This window comes from Misgurnus anguillicaudatus, chromosome 1 (genome assembly GCF_027580225.2).
Source record: "Misgurnus anguillicaudatus chromosome 1, ASM2758022v2, whole genome shotgun sequence".
NCBI classification, from domain to species: Eukaryota; Metazoa; Chordata; class Actinopteri; order Cypriniformes; family Cobitidae; genus Misgurnus; species Misgurnus anguillicaudatus.
This window is the reverse complement of record NC_073337.2, coordinates 29,070,888-29,086,003: the sequence shown is the minus strand read 5'-3', so window position 1 is coordinate 29,086,003 and position 15,116 is coordinate 29,070,888. Positions and strand designations below refer to the sequence as shown.

At 35.8% G+C, this 15,116-nt stretch overlaps 1 protein-coding gene across 4 annotated transcripts in view; it reads left to right on the top strand.

Annotated features, from left to right (window-relative positions):
• The window catches only part of cped1 (cadherin-like and PC-esterase domain containing 1), a 71,234-nt gene that overhangs the window by 7,151 nt on the left and 48,967 nt on the right, over window positions 1-15,116 (top strand). For all 4 annotated transcript variants that reach the window (XM_055190253.2, XM_073869252.1, XM_055190254.2 and 1 more), the window contains exons 2-4: window positions 7,400-7,571; window positions 13,538-13,632; window positions 14,155-14,236. In XM_055190253.2, the coding sequence (XP_055046228.2) occupies window positions 7,400-7,571; window positions 13,538-13,632; window positions 14,155-14,236 (349 nt within the window). The remainder of the gene's footprint in view (window positions 1-7,399; window positions 7,572-13,537; window positions 13,633-14,154; window positions 14,237-15,116) is intronic.

Below are 15,116 nucleotides of genomic sequence, written 5' to 3'. Positions count from 1 at the left end.
TTTCTTTATTAACTTTATTGTGGGGCTTGACTGATACACGGTAAACTTTATTTCAACCAACATTAACAATTATAATAGCTATTTATAATAGTATACTTACATTTGTGCATGAGTGGCGTGGCAATGTCCCTGCTCCTCTGCAATCCGACATAAAATGGCGTCAAGCTGCCTCTTGTGCAACGCATTCAACAGTGAATAACTGTAATACTGCATCATTTACAGGCAAGCACAAATATACCTGTAATTTATTGTGGGGGAAAAGCTGTCCACTTCTGTAATAGTTTTTTAACCCACAATGCATTGCAATGAACAGCTAAACTTTGTAAAATGACAGAACAAGAAGTAACTGTAAAATTTTGCTGTAGAAATTACAGAAATTTGTTACAGTGTTGATTTGACAAAAATGCTGCATACAACCACAATTTACTATGACGTGCAGTGTTAGACATTTAAAGTCAAATCTGCTGTCTGGAGACCGGGTTCCCTGCCGTCTAGCACATGCGACACATGTCACGTCCTATATTAGGCCTGTGGTCGCCCTGGACTCCCTAAAGAGACCCCGTGTTGTAGTCCACTTCAAGTGTGCTGACAGTTCATTGTCTGCTGTTTTTAAAGAGTGGGGCGAGAACAAGTCAGAATGTCTAAGTAGTGCACACTTCTGTTGTGTGCCATGAATCGTGTAGGGTGTTTGGTATGTTATGCGTTTGATGTGGTTTGCAGTGTGTAGGAGAGAGAGAGAAAATAGTATTTTTATATATGGGGGCTTCTGGACAGCCATGATTAACCTTTGAACCTTTTACATGGGGTCCCTTTACCGAGAGAGAGAGAGAGAGAGAGAGAGAGAGAGAGAGAGAGAGAGAGAGAGAGAGAGAGAGAGAGAGAGAGAGGTATGCGTGTAGGGGGAGGAAGAAAAGGAAAAGCAAGAAGTAGTTTGTGGGGGAAAGCTTGAATAAAATGTTGAGCTAACGCCAAACCTTTAGCCAAGTAAACTATTCAGTCTGCATGGACGAGTAGAGTTTGAGGTCTCTGCTGAATACTAACAGAAGCCACATTTCGTCAGCCATCCTTCCACATCTCCAGCATTGAAGTGAAGGACTTGTTCTGACACAGATTAAAAAATATTGAATTAAAGGACCATTATGTTCTTTGCACTGAAGAAAGTTTATTAGAAAAATTACTTTTCTGAACTTCTAAAAAAGATAAACATTGAGAAGTTGATGGGAGAGACGTGTAGTACTGAACACTGTTGTATCCGGGTGTACTAATGAGGGATTATGATGTTTGTCTTTCCACATTGCTGGCGTAACGAATCAGATCAAACTTTATGACAGATGATAATTGTGTTTTGGCGCGGGCATTAACTTCTCAAGTGTTACTCAGACCACACACATAAACGTCTTAATATAGTCTATCGTTACCAGAGCGTTCATGTTTCTGCAGCACCATGAGTTACCGTCCATTAAATCTAGTACCTTAAAATGCGTATTTCGGTAGACATAAACTTACAGGTCTGAAACATTTTAGCACCATGGTACTGTATAGTCGTCTGATACAATACAATTACTATACCTTTGTACGACTTTTGGGTAGGTTTTCAGCAGAGTATCTCTCGGGGTGGTCTGTGCTGTACTTTGTCTATGTCAGCTGTGTGTATGCTTATGTTTGTGTATTTTTGGGGGGGTCAAGGGGCATTTGAGGATTAAGTTGTTTGACTGAGTACAGGTGTTGGTGTATCTATCGATTTATTTTGAACTTTACACACAGTACAAAACTTGTGTTGCAATATACCCATATGGCAAAAAAATATTATTTGGCCAAAAATATGTTTTGAATATATATGCTGAATACATTTTGTAGAAAGTAAAGCTTAATTAAATATATTGTTATATATATTATTTCTAATTGTACAACCCAGCAGAAATATACATTTTATACAAACTTTTATATTTTGGCCAGGAAAAAATGTATAAAATATAAAATGTATATTTTTGCAGTTTAAATATATTTAATTTGAACCCTTTTAAACCTGTTATGTTTACAGGTTTGTTACATATATTCTTCCAATGTGATGTGAATATAAATGCTTTAAAATATATTACAAAAATATATTCGTGAAAAATACTATTTGTAAATATATGGGTCGGTGACAAAAACGATTTTGCAAGATGAGAAATTCAAGAATCTTTTTTAAAAAACTTGTTTTAAAAGCATGCATCAGGTTTATTTCAATGCATATAGTGTATTTATGTTGATTTTATGCAATAAAAAATTACATTTGCACCATTTTTATGAAAGTTAAGACTGAATAAACGCCAATTGTGCCAAAGAATGAAAAATTTTAAATAATTTATACACCTTGATGGCATTTAAGCATAATTATTAAAAAAATATTTTTAAAATATCATACAAAAATACATTTATTAGTTATTTCTTATTGTACATTTTAATGCATTTTTGTAATATTTAAAAATATATAAAAGCAGCTCTGTTTTCTAAATAATCTATGACAAATGATGTAAAAATGTATGTAAAAAATCATATTCCACTAAACTAGATGATTATATTTATGGATATATTTATATTTTCATTAAAAAAAAAATACTAGTTACACCAATTGACACAGACCGGTTACACCGCATTGACATTTTTTGCAATTATCCCCCAAATATTCTTTCAAAATGAAATAAAACCAGAAATTTTAGACTTGTTATCAAAAAAAGAGAATGTATGCAAGTAATCTGCAAATTTATTTTGAAATTTTAACCCTTTTACATTTAATTGAACCATACGGTCACAAAATAATGAACGTCACGTCATTGACCCATTTATCAAAATATATTTCAGCACATATATGTTTGGAGCCATTTTTAAAATATATAATTTTGCCATATGGGTGTATATGAAGACCAGATTGAATTGAATTGAAACTTATTTGACAGAATTTTATAAAACTGTACAAAACAACACGTTTAATTAAATGCAGTCCAATTCAATTCAAATGTATTTATATACTGCTTTTTTACAATGTTGTGATCTTCACATCTTCAGTTCAGCCCAGTCCATTACAATGTTGCATTATTTCAAAGCAGCTTTACATGAAAAAACTCAAAAAATATTAAATATATAATTTATTGTATTATTGCAATTTTTTTATTGTGCTTATAAATAAATTATAGTTTAATAAAATAGTATACTTTGACTATGAGATGTTTAGTCAAGTAATTTGATAAATAACAGGTCATATTAATTTAGATTTTTCATCTTACACATGAAAAAGGAAAAAATATTTAACATTATATGAAGAATTGGGAATGATACAATGACCAGCAGTGTAAAAACCATAAAGAAATGATAGCAACTTTATTATATTGTATGTGTGTGAAAGCGTACAACAGTGGTCTCCATCATGATGCACCAGGTTGCCTGCACAGACTGTGAGTTGCCCACCAAAGTACATTTTATTAATAGCCTTAATCTTAATATTTATTTATTACATATTTATATTAGCTTGGCTTTTTTATGTATGTTAACATTTTAAACAATGATAAATCACATCAACAAGTAAAACAAAAAAATATAACAAAGTGTATTTGCATGTTTTTCTGTGTCTATTATAAAGATCTTGACCCTTATGTGGACAGTGTCAGGACGTTGGCCATTAAAGATAGTAGTAGTATTTTTAGTCCAAACTCTTTGGTGTTTAGTTGCACACATACCAAAACAAGGTCAACGTCGTCTCTCGCATACAATCACTATAAAACACAAGTTTGATTTGTATGTTGGCATTCATGGCCTTCCTTCATACTGTATGTCAGGCTTGCACCTGTGATGTAACCGCCTCTCCAAATATCCCTGCACGGGAAGACTAAATTAATATTTATCTGCACGATAACCATCTTCTGTTTATATGCTTTGGGAATCGGATGATGATTTCCCCGAGATGATTTAATGTTTTGTGCATAGCTGATTTAATTTCAGACCTTATTACAGTTAATGTATCATGCTGCTCCCTCAGCTCTTTGAGTTAGATGTGCTTTTCTCCTTCTCCGTACTTCCTTTTCATCTCGCTCGGTTTTCGTGTGACGTTTCTCATTGGCTGTTATTACCTGCTTTGAGCGCTGGGCTGTTTTGGCTGCTCTCTAATGAAGTAATGATGTTTGTGTCGTGGACCGCAGATACGAGGAGCCAAATGAATGCAGGCCAGTAATTGCATGGTTTAGATTAACGTTCACCGCCTGAGGTCTCGGAGACGGAAAGAAGAAACGCAGACTGGGTGATGTAGGGGACAGAGAGAGAGAAGTTGTGAAGTATGGATGGATAAGTATAGGCTGCTCTTGTTTTATTTGGAGTTGATAAATAAATGGAAAGTTAAGTAGGTGATGAAGATAAAAAAGAGACTTTGGAGGAAATTCTCAGTTCTGCATGCCCGTGGAAACTCAGCACCATGATGGCTGGGTGATGAGGATGGTCACTGCTAGGATGGTTGTTAGGGTTTCCTTATGGCCTAATATATTTTCCACCCTACATATGGATCACATTCCTCCTTTAAAATAAGTCCAGTTGCTTAGAAAAGTGTGTGTGAGAGAGAGAGAGAGCAAATGAAAGGAAACTGACTCATCCAAGCTGAAGAAGAGGAAAACCCTCCCTTTCCTTTCTCAAGCACACGCTCCATTCCCAAATAACTCTGCGTTCTTCTCATTCGGTTACGCAACACAAAATTGAAGGACCATGTGCTGTTTAGGAGTGGTTACTCAGGGGGTTTAATAAGACGATTTTGTCTAAATAATCCCAGGCTCTTCTGATCTTGCTGTCAGAGAAAACATGGTTCACTCCTTCTTACCTGATGGCCCACAGAGGTCATTACCACGGTACACTGCATTATGGGAACTTCGGTTCGCCCATCTGTCTTTCTGATTAGCCCCTGCTGTTGTGATCTTCACATCTTCATGTGATCTTCGTGTGATGAAACCCCTACGGGAAGATTTGTTCCCTGATGTAGCTCATTCAGAGGATCGCTAAAATATAAGATTGTTGATCATTCCAAGTTTTTCAATTGCTGAATTATTTTAGCACAATAATATGCAGTATACAGAAAAATGTGCACTAGTATGCAGTATACAAAACATGTGCACTAGTATGCAGTATACAGAAAAATGTGCACTAGTATGCAGTATACAAAACATGTGCACTAGTATGCAGTATACAGTAAAATGTGCACTGGTATGCAGCATACAAAAGATCTGCAATAGTATGCAGTATAAAAACATGCATACTAGTATGGATGTACATTAGTATGCAGTATACAGGAAAATGTGCACTAGTATGCAGTAAATAAAACATTCACACTAATATGCAGTAAACAGGAAAATGTGCACTGGTATGCAGTATACAAACATGCACACTAGTATGCAGTATACAGTAAAATGTGCAGTAGAATGCAGTATACAAAACATTTGCACTAATATGCAGTATACAGAAAATGTGCACTGGTATGCAGTATACAAAACATGTGCACTAGTATGCAGTATACAGAAAAATGTGCAATGGTATGCAGAATATAGAATATTGTCAACTAGTATGCAATATACAAAACATGCACACTAATAAGCAGTATACAGAAAATGTGCACTGGTATGCAGTATACAGTAAAATGTGCACTGGTATGCAGCATACAGAAGATCTGCAATAGTTTGGAGTATAAAAACATGCACACTAGTATGGATGTACATTAGTATGCAGTATACAGTAAAATGTGCAATGGTATGCAGCATACAGAAGATATGCAATAGTATGCAGTATAAAAACATGCACACTAGTATGGATGTACGTTAGTATGCAGTATACAGGAAAATGAGCACTAGTATGCAGTATACAAATCATTTGCACTAATATGCAGTATACAGAAAATGTGCACTGGTATGCAGTATACAAAACATGTGCACTAGTATGCAGTATACAGAAAAATGTGCAATGGTATGCAGAATACAGTATAATGTCAAGTAGTATGCAATATATAAAACATGCACACTAATATGCAGTAAACAGGAAAATGTGCACTGGTATGCAGTATACAAACATGCACACTAGTATGCAGTATACAGTAAAATGTGCAGTAGTATGCAGTATACAAAACATTTGCACTAATATGCAGTATACAGAAAATGTGCACTGGTATGCAGTATACAAAACATGTGCACTAGTATGCAGTATACAGAAAAATGTGCAATGGTATGCAGAATATAGAATAATGTCAACTAGTATGCAATATACAAAACATGCACACTAATAAGCAGTATACAGAAAATGTGCACTGGTATGCAGTATACAGTAAAATGTGCACTGGTATGCAGCATACAGAAGATCTGCAATAGTTTGGAGTATAAAAACATGCACACTAGTATGGATGTACATTAGTATGCAGTATACAGTAAAATGTGCACTGGTATGCAGCATACAGAAGATATGCAATAGTATGCAGTATAAAAACATGCACACTAGTATGGATGTACGTTAGTATGCAGTATACAGGAAAATGTGCACTAGTATGCAGTATACAAATCATTTGCACTAATATGCAGTATACAGAAAATGTGCACTGGTATGGAGTATACAAAACATGTGCACTAGTATGCAGTATACAGAAAAATGTGCAATGGTATGCAGAATACAGTATAATGTCAAGTAGTATGCAATATATAAAACATGCACACTAATATGCAGTAAACAGGAAAATGTGCACTGGTATGCAGTATACAAAACATGTGCACTAGTATGCAGTATATACAGTTAAATGTTAACTACCATGCAGTGTACAAAACATGCGCACTAATATGCAGTATTCAGAAAAAGGTGCACTAGTATGCAGCATACAGGACATGTGCACTAGTATGCAGTATACAGTAAAATGTTAACTATTATGCAGTATACAAAACATGCGCACTAATATGCAGTATATAGGAAAATGTGCACTAGTATGCAGTATACAAAACATGCACACTAGTATGCAGTCATCCGAAGGATCGCTAAAATATAAGATTGTTGATTATTCCAAGTTTTTCGATGGCTGAATTTTTTTAGCAGAGAAAAGTATTGCTATTGCTCATACATAGTTTTACAAAAAAAAAATGCATTACTTTTCTCAGCATCCAGACTTTACCTAGTAGATTCAATGCGCAAATCTGTTACACTTGGACTCTGTGGACCCTCATCCATATCTAGTGACCATCATTTAAGGTTGGGCTCCTGCATAGCTCAGTGGTAGGCAAAACATCATGGGTTTGAACCCAGGGAACACACATACTGATAAAAAATGTATATCTAGCATAATTGCGTCTGCCAAATGCATTAATGTAAATGTTAACTAGTTACTTAACAGTTTTCCTCTGTTTTGATCTCTTAGATTCAACGCTCCAGGCACACCTGTATGGGAAAGGCCATTATTCTAACAGGCCAAATCTCTCCAACGGACACCGAGGTTCAGCTCTACCAGAGAGTCTTACAACAGCAGGGTTATCGTGTGGACCAGGCCCGTTACGCAGAAACTAGTTCTTTACTTAGACAGAACAGAAGAGGTGAGAGATGGGAACGGTCAAGTCAAGTGCTGCATTGCATTGTGAGATGCTGTATTTTTTGGCACATTGTGTATTTTATATACATTTGGATACATGTTAAAATATTCATCTGGGTATTTTAATGAATACACTACAGTATATCTGATGCATACTATGCACACTATACTATATGCAAATCACTAGGGAAGTATAGTTTATGCTGTTTTGAACATTCACATGCCACATACATGTCTATACAGTATAGACTCAATACAGACTGTGTACGATACAAATATTTTTGCACCAAAGTATGTAAATGATTTAAACATGAAATACAGTGAGGTCACATGACAACCATGCAATAAAATAGTATAAAACACGTGATAACTGCTTTAAAAAAAAGCAATGCACAGAAAATGTGCACTAGTATGCAAGAAACTGAATGTGCTCCAGTATGTAGTGTACAGAAAATGTGCACTAGTATGCAGAATACAGTAAAATGTCAACTAGTATGCAGTATACAAAACATGTGCACTAGTATGCATGTACATTAGTATGCAGTATACAGAAAAATTGTGCACTGGTATGCAGTATACAAAACATGCACGCTAGTATGCAGTATACAGTAAAATGTGCACTGGTATGCAGAATACAGTAAAATGTCAAATAGTATGCAGTATACAAAACATGCACACTGATATGCAGTATACAAAACATGTGCACTAGTATGCAGTATAGAGTAAAATGTGCACTGGTATGCAGAATACAGTAAAATGTCAAATAGTATGCAGTATACAAAACATGCACACTAATATGCAATGCACTGGTATGCAGTATACAAAACACGTGCACTAGTTTTCAGTATACAAAACATGCACACTAGCATGCAGTATACAGTAAAATGTGCACTGGTATGCAGAATACAGTAAAATGTCAAATAGTATGCAGTATACAAAACATGCACACTAATATGCAGTATAGAAAACATGCACACTAGTATGCACTATACAGTAAAATGTGCACTGGTATGCAGAATACAGTAAAATGTCAAATATTATGCAGTATACAAAACATACACAATAATATGCAGTATAGAAAACATGCACACTAGTATGCAGTATACAGTAAAATGTGCACTGGTATGCAGAATACAGTAAAATGTCAAATAGTATGCAGCATACAAAACATGCACACTGATATGCAGTCTACAAAACATGTGCACTAGTATGCAGTATACAGTAAAATGTGCACTGGTATGCAGAATACAGTAAAATGTCAAATAGTATGCAGCATACAAAACATGCACACTGATATGCAGTCTACAAAACATGTGCACTAGTATGCAGTATACAGTAAAATGTGCACTGGTATGCAGAATACAGTAAAATGTCAAATAGTATGCAGCATACAAAACATGCACACTGATATGCAGTCTACAAAACATGTGCACTAGTATGCAGTATACAGTAAAATGTGCACTGGTATGCAGAATACAGTAAAATGTCAAATAGTATGCAGCATACAAAACATGCACACTGATATGCAGTCTACAAAACATGTGCACTACTATGCAGTATACAGTAAAATGTGACTGGTATGCAGCATACAGAAGATCTGCAATAGTATGCAGTATAAAAACGTGCACACTAGTATGGATGTACATTAGTATGCAGTATACCGAAAAATTCAGAATACAGTAAAATGTCAACTAGTACCAGTATACAAAAAATGGCCAATAGTATGCAGTATACAGTAATATGTGCACTGGTGCAGCATACAGAAGATCTGCACTAGTATGCAGTGTACAAAACATGCACACTCGTATGCAGTATACAGTAAAGGTCAATGCACTGCTGTGTTATGCAGTTAATGATCTTAGCGGCTTGCTTTTTGCATTTACTGTCAGGTAGTTTAAGGGTTAATAATGCTCCCTCTGAACACTACTTCTACGTCTCAACGGGGGTCCTAAATACCTTCACACAGGTCATGACTCTGGACATATGAAAGCCTATGAAGTGAAGTGTGCTGTATGGATTCTTTCACATACATGTAGTCATAGAGACCCATATATGTGTTGCTTCCACATCTGTATTGATTTCAACAAACATTTTTAAACAAACTTATTGCCACGTATGTTGAATAGTTCATCTACTGACATCATTATGGGACCATAAACAAACAACAATGTGCGTGAGGATCCAAGCAGGTGTTTGTTTGCGACCGAGGACAGGTTGTCAACAGATGTATGTCATTGAGATTGACGAGCAGGACTGCCAACCACACGCTGTCGAGAACAAAAGCCTTATGAGGTCATCAGGGCTACAGCTCCTCCCCCTCCACACACACACACGCACACACACACACACAACTGATAAAACACACATTATTCTTATGGCTGGAAGGCATCGGTGAGGTTGCCAATGTCTTTCCATTTCTGGCACATGAAGATGTGAGATAGTGTTTGTGTGTAGTGTTTGATGACAGATTCACATGTGCTGACAGTTATGCAGTCAGTAATGGAGACATTTATTTATCTATATGGGCTGCTCAGTATTTAGCAGTAATGGCTGCAGACTTGACTTTGGCACTATGGGCCTGGAGCGTTCGATCTCTCTGTGCTTTTCTGTAAATGTATTGAATTAACGAAAATCGTGAACTGTTGACAGCATTATTTGAATGAGGAATTGGCTGAAACTGTGATGATAGTGGAGGTAACGTGAGGGCCGGTTTCCCATGATTCCCTCTGGCTATAAACAGGACTTCCTGTAGTTTGGGCTGGGACTGCACCCAGGCATAAATGTTTGGACTTCAAGCCAAAATGCACACCAGGCCATTTCCTGACTGCCACAATAACTACCAGATGTGCTTTTCTAGTTTCTCACTCACATTAAAGCAGCATTGTTGGCACAATAAACAAGGGGATACATTTCCAAAAGATTAAAACAATATGAATACGCACACATGGATCAACAAACATTCCTATTAAATATTCAAAGCTTTAAAGTCCCTATAAAATCAAAACAGACTATTCTTATTTTTTATGGAATATTGCAGTGTTCATTATAAACTATTTATCTGTGTGGCTCATTTTTTATTTATAAACTTTGATCAAAATCTGAAAATATAATTCCACCCTCTTGTGGCTATCATTCTCTGATGATGTCAGCTAGACCACATAGAGACAGAGCGCAGCGCGTCATAACCTGAAAACCACGCCCACCGGGGGGGAAATCAATCCAACTGTCTCCATTGACTTTGTATTGCGAGAAGCCGCCTCCTTGTCATTTCTGGCTTATAACAAAAAACTGAATAATGCCTAAAAGCTGCTGTGTGACAATATGTACAGCTAACAAGCCAAAGAACCCAGAAATAAGTTTTTATAAGCTGTCGAGCCGTAAAACCCAGCCTTTAAGGAGAATAAAGTGGATCGCCGACTACGTTTCCCCCTAGTGGACGCAGTTTTACTAATAGGAGTACTATGAAAAGTTGCCTGTATCCATTTCTTTTGTTATAAGCCAGAAATGACAAGGAGGCGGCTTCTCGCAATATACAAAGTCAATGGAGACGGTTGGATTGATTTCCCCCCCAGTGGGCGTGGTTTTCAAATTTGCATAACTGCGCTCTGTCTCTATGGGTGGAGCATCCATTGACTCCGCCTCCTCCAACAAACAGTGGAAAACACAAACCACATCCACTTTTTTCATTTCCTCAAAAGTTCACTTGAAATATGTCACAATATGGATGTAAAGTTAATGCGACATTTTGTTTACACCTTTAACCCTAAATCTGATTCTTGTGCCAGTTGAATTTAGGTTTTCTGTTAAACTTTAGCATGTACGTCCAATGCATTTTGTGTAACAAGAAGTGTAGAAAGCAATGAATTTTTTGAGGGGGCAATAACAAACAATACACTGGAAAACAGGTGGAAAGCCAAAGTCTAAAACCAACAGGACACATAGGGTGAAAAAGCCGTAACAGCATACAGAGATTAGGTAGAGACATAAATCAGGCAAGTAATGAGATGAGCAGATGAAACAAATAAACTGAAACAGAGGAAGGGCCAAAAAAACAAATAGAAGACATGTGCTCAATAAAGCAGAAGGAATAACAGATGATCAAAAAAAGAAACAGAAATATTCTGAAATGTGTAGTTCAGTTTTTACATGGACGCAAGAGTCAAATTTCGCGCCAGATTTTTGTAACTGCGCATTCTTTGTGTAAGTTGTTCATGCACTGTAAAACATTTCTGTCGAAATTACAGTATTACTGGGTATAACTGCCAGTAACTTACTGTAGATTTTACAATGATGTTATTTCCTGGCAACAGTTTGTTTAAAGTTAAATGACATTAAACGTTTTTAGTCTTTATCTTCTACAGTAAGTTACTGGCAACCAGCTGCATAATTACAGCAAATGTTTTGTACAGGAGTATGTAGGGAGAGGTATTGCAATTTGTCGCAATGCGCATGTGCCGAACATCTGTGAATGCATATGAGTCAATTGAAGTTTGCTTTGCAAGGCTGTGCAATCGAATGCGTGTGTGTGCACTCGCTGTAACTACTTCAGTTTTAAAGGGGACATATCATGAAATTTTGAATTTTTCCATGTTTAAGTGCTAAAATTGGGTCCCCAGTGCTTCTATCAACCTAGAAAATGTGAAAAAGGTTAACTACGTAACATAGTTTTGGTAGACTGTTCTCCTCAAGCATGTGAAAAAATAGATAATTGAAATCTGGCTCCCCTTGTGATGTCAGAAGGGGATCTTATTATAATAATTCCACCCCTTAATTTGCCAATCATTTCACTGCCATTTAGTTCAGAGAGAAAAGAGAGAGGGAAAAAGAGAGAGAAAATAATTGACAGCACAATTGAGTTTCAATTTCAACAAACCACCATTATGGTGATCAGTGTTTGCATTTCATCAGCTCATTTGCATTTTAAAGGACACACCCAAAAATGGCACTGCAAAAAAATGCTCACACCTACAAAGAGTCAATTTTAACATGCTATAAAAAATAAATTATACTGTGGGGTATTTTCAGATAAAACTTCACATACACTGAAAAAAATGATTCATTCAATTTACTCAATTTTTGAGGTAAGCGGTCGCAATCAGTTTATTTAAGCTACATTTAAACAAAACAAAAAAATAGAAAAACAAAACAAAAAACTTTTGTTTAAATGTAACTTAAATAAATTGATTGCAACCACTTACCTTAAAAAATTAAGTAAATTGAATGAATCATTTTTTTCAGTGTACGTACTCTGGGGAATATTTTTTCATTTAAGAAAAGTGTGTTTAGGACAATACTGTTATGTTTATACAGTGATTTTTTTGCTGTTGTACTTTTTGTGCAGTGTTTGGAGTTTTTTTGTGTTTTGTTCCGTTAATCATGGCAATATAAATAGCCTTTTAAAGGCATATGACAGTTTTCAGATAGCCCTGTGTAATTGGACACGGGATATGAGCTGTCGCGAGGCTTTACAGATCTTGATTCAAGTGAACAGATTGTAGCGTGACTACCAGGTGACTAATTGGGCGTCTGAACCTCTGGTCCTGATTTTGGGGTATTCAATCACACTCATAAATCATTCACATTTGCATTCGGAGAGGTGCCATGCCGGCTATGTTTCTTTTATGTCTCGATGGAAACCATGAGTGTCAGTCCTTTAAACTTTATCATTTACTTTAGTGCAGGTTTGGGGTAGGAATGCAAACTAGTGGAAAGAAATCGAAAGGAAAATTGGCTGCGCCTCGATTTCTTCATAGCTGCCTTACTGTTATGTAATCCACTTTTGTCCTCATTTTAAGGTTCATAAGGGGTTATTATGAATTTGGGCTACCTTTATTTTAAAACTTTTTGTCAATTTTTTGGATTTATCATCCATCCTCATTTAACTCTTTGTTTGTGTCTTAACATCCGCTTTTGGCTGACTGTGTTCAGCATATTTGATCTCATTTATTATTATTATTTTTTTAAATACAGATGGAAGAGACTGGTCCGCCTTGGTGTGTCTAAAGGGCTCAGAAAAAAGTTGCCTGCGAAAAATCAACTTTGCCCATCCGCAGTACCACCAGAGGGTAAGACCGCCCACTTCTTTGATTTGTAATGGTTTTGAAGAGAGTTCACTTTATAAAGCAAAATTATCATTTGAGTAGTAATAGATCACAAACTTTGAAAGAGAAGTCAAACTTGCTTCTTGTCTGTGAAAAAAGCCTGGTTTGAGATTCAAAGGGAATGTTTATGAAAACACATCGTCTCAACATTCCAGCTCATGCTGGAAACCCCAAAACTCCCACTTTATTTATAATTCATCTGAAAGCTGTGTTTAGTAATGCCCATAAAATCATAGGATTTACTTTAGGCTATACAGTATGCCTTTAAATATCCCAGCTGTTAAGAGTATCATCATGGGCCAGTTTTAGTTCTGGACATCATCCAAGAACAACTGCTACTTACAGTCTGAGGTTTTAAGACATTCCCAAATAAGTCATCTCCAAAAGATCTTAAAGACTTTGAGAAAGGCATCTTTTTTAAATGTTTATCAAACTACGTGGTCTTAATTTGACCTCTGATCCCCCTGGGGTCAAATCTCATTACAGGTTAACATTATACCAGCATTTTCTGGAGCATTTCTGGACATGGGCGGAGTCTGCCGGTTTTTGACTGACAGCAAGTTAGCAGGTGAGCAGTGCTAAGTAGAAAGACATGAAGTTTGACAAACATTTCTATTCTAAGCATTAAACATTAGAGGAGTATGTAGGTTTTTGACTGTACTAAAGAATATTATAATGTATTTATAGATATTTAGGAAACATGCTAAGTTCACATATCTGTTTCTCTGAAAAATAAGGCTGTATCAAGATATTATGTTTTTGTTTTGGTTTCAATTAATCAATCATTCAATATTTTATTTATAAAGCATTTAATACAGCTGAAGCTGACCAAACTGCTGTACATCAAATAAAAACACAATTCAATCTCTGTAAAAACATTTAAAAGAAAAAACAACTAGGAAGAAAACAATTCTTTAAAAAAAAAAATCAGGGAGTGTTAAAAGCTAAGGAAAATAAATATATTTTCAAGGATGACTTAAAGTGCAGATTAAGCACTGCAAAAAAATGACTTTCTTACTTAGTATTTTTATATCTAAAAATTCTTAAATCCAGATGCATTTATGTTGAGCAAAATTACCTAAGGAAAGAAGTTGAGTTTTTAGACAAAACAATGTCAAATTTAAGTGAATTTGAGCTTAAAACAAGCAAAAATATCTGCCAATAGGTTAAGAAAAAAATCTTGATTCTTTCTTTGGGTCATTTTGCTCATCAATAAAATGCATCTCGATTCAATTTCATTAAATATTTGTACTGAAAAAAGACAAAGATACTAAGTAAGAGAGTCATTTTGTTGCAGTTTGCCAGTTTAACCAATAGTGTATTTCGACAGCTTGGTTGCCTGTTATCACGATTGCTTAAAGGGGAGATTTCACAAAACTACGTCAAATAAATCTTTGGTGTCCCCAGAGTGTGTATGTGAGGTTCTAGCCCAAAATACCACATAGATA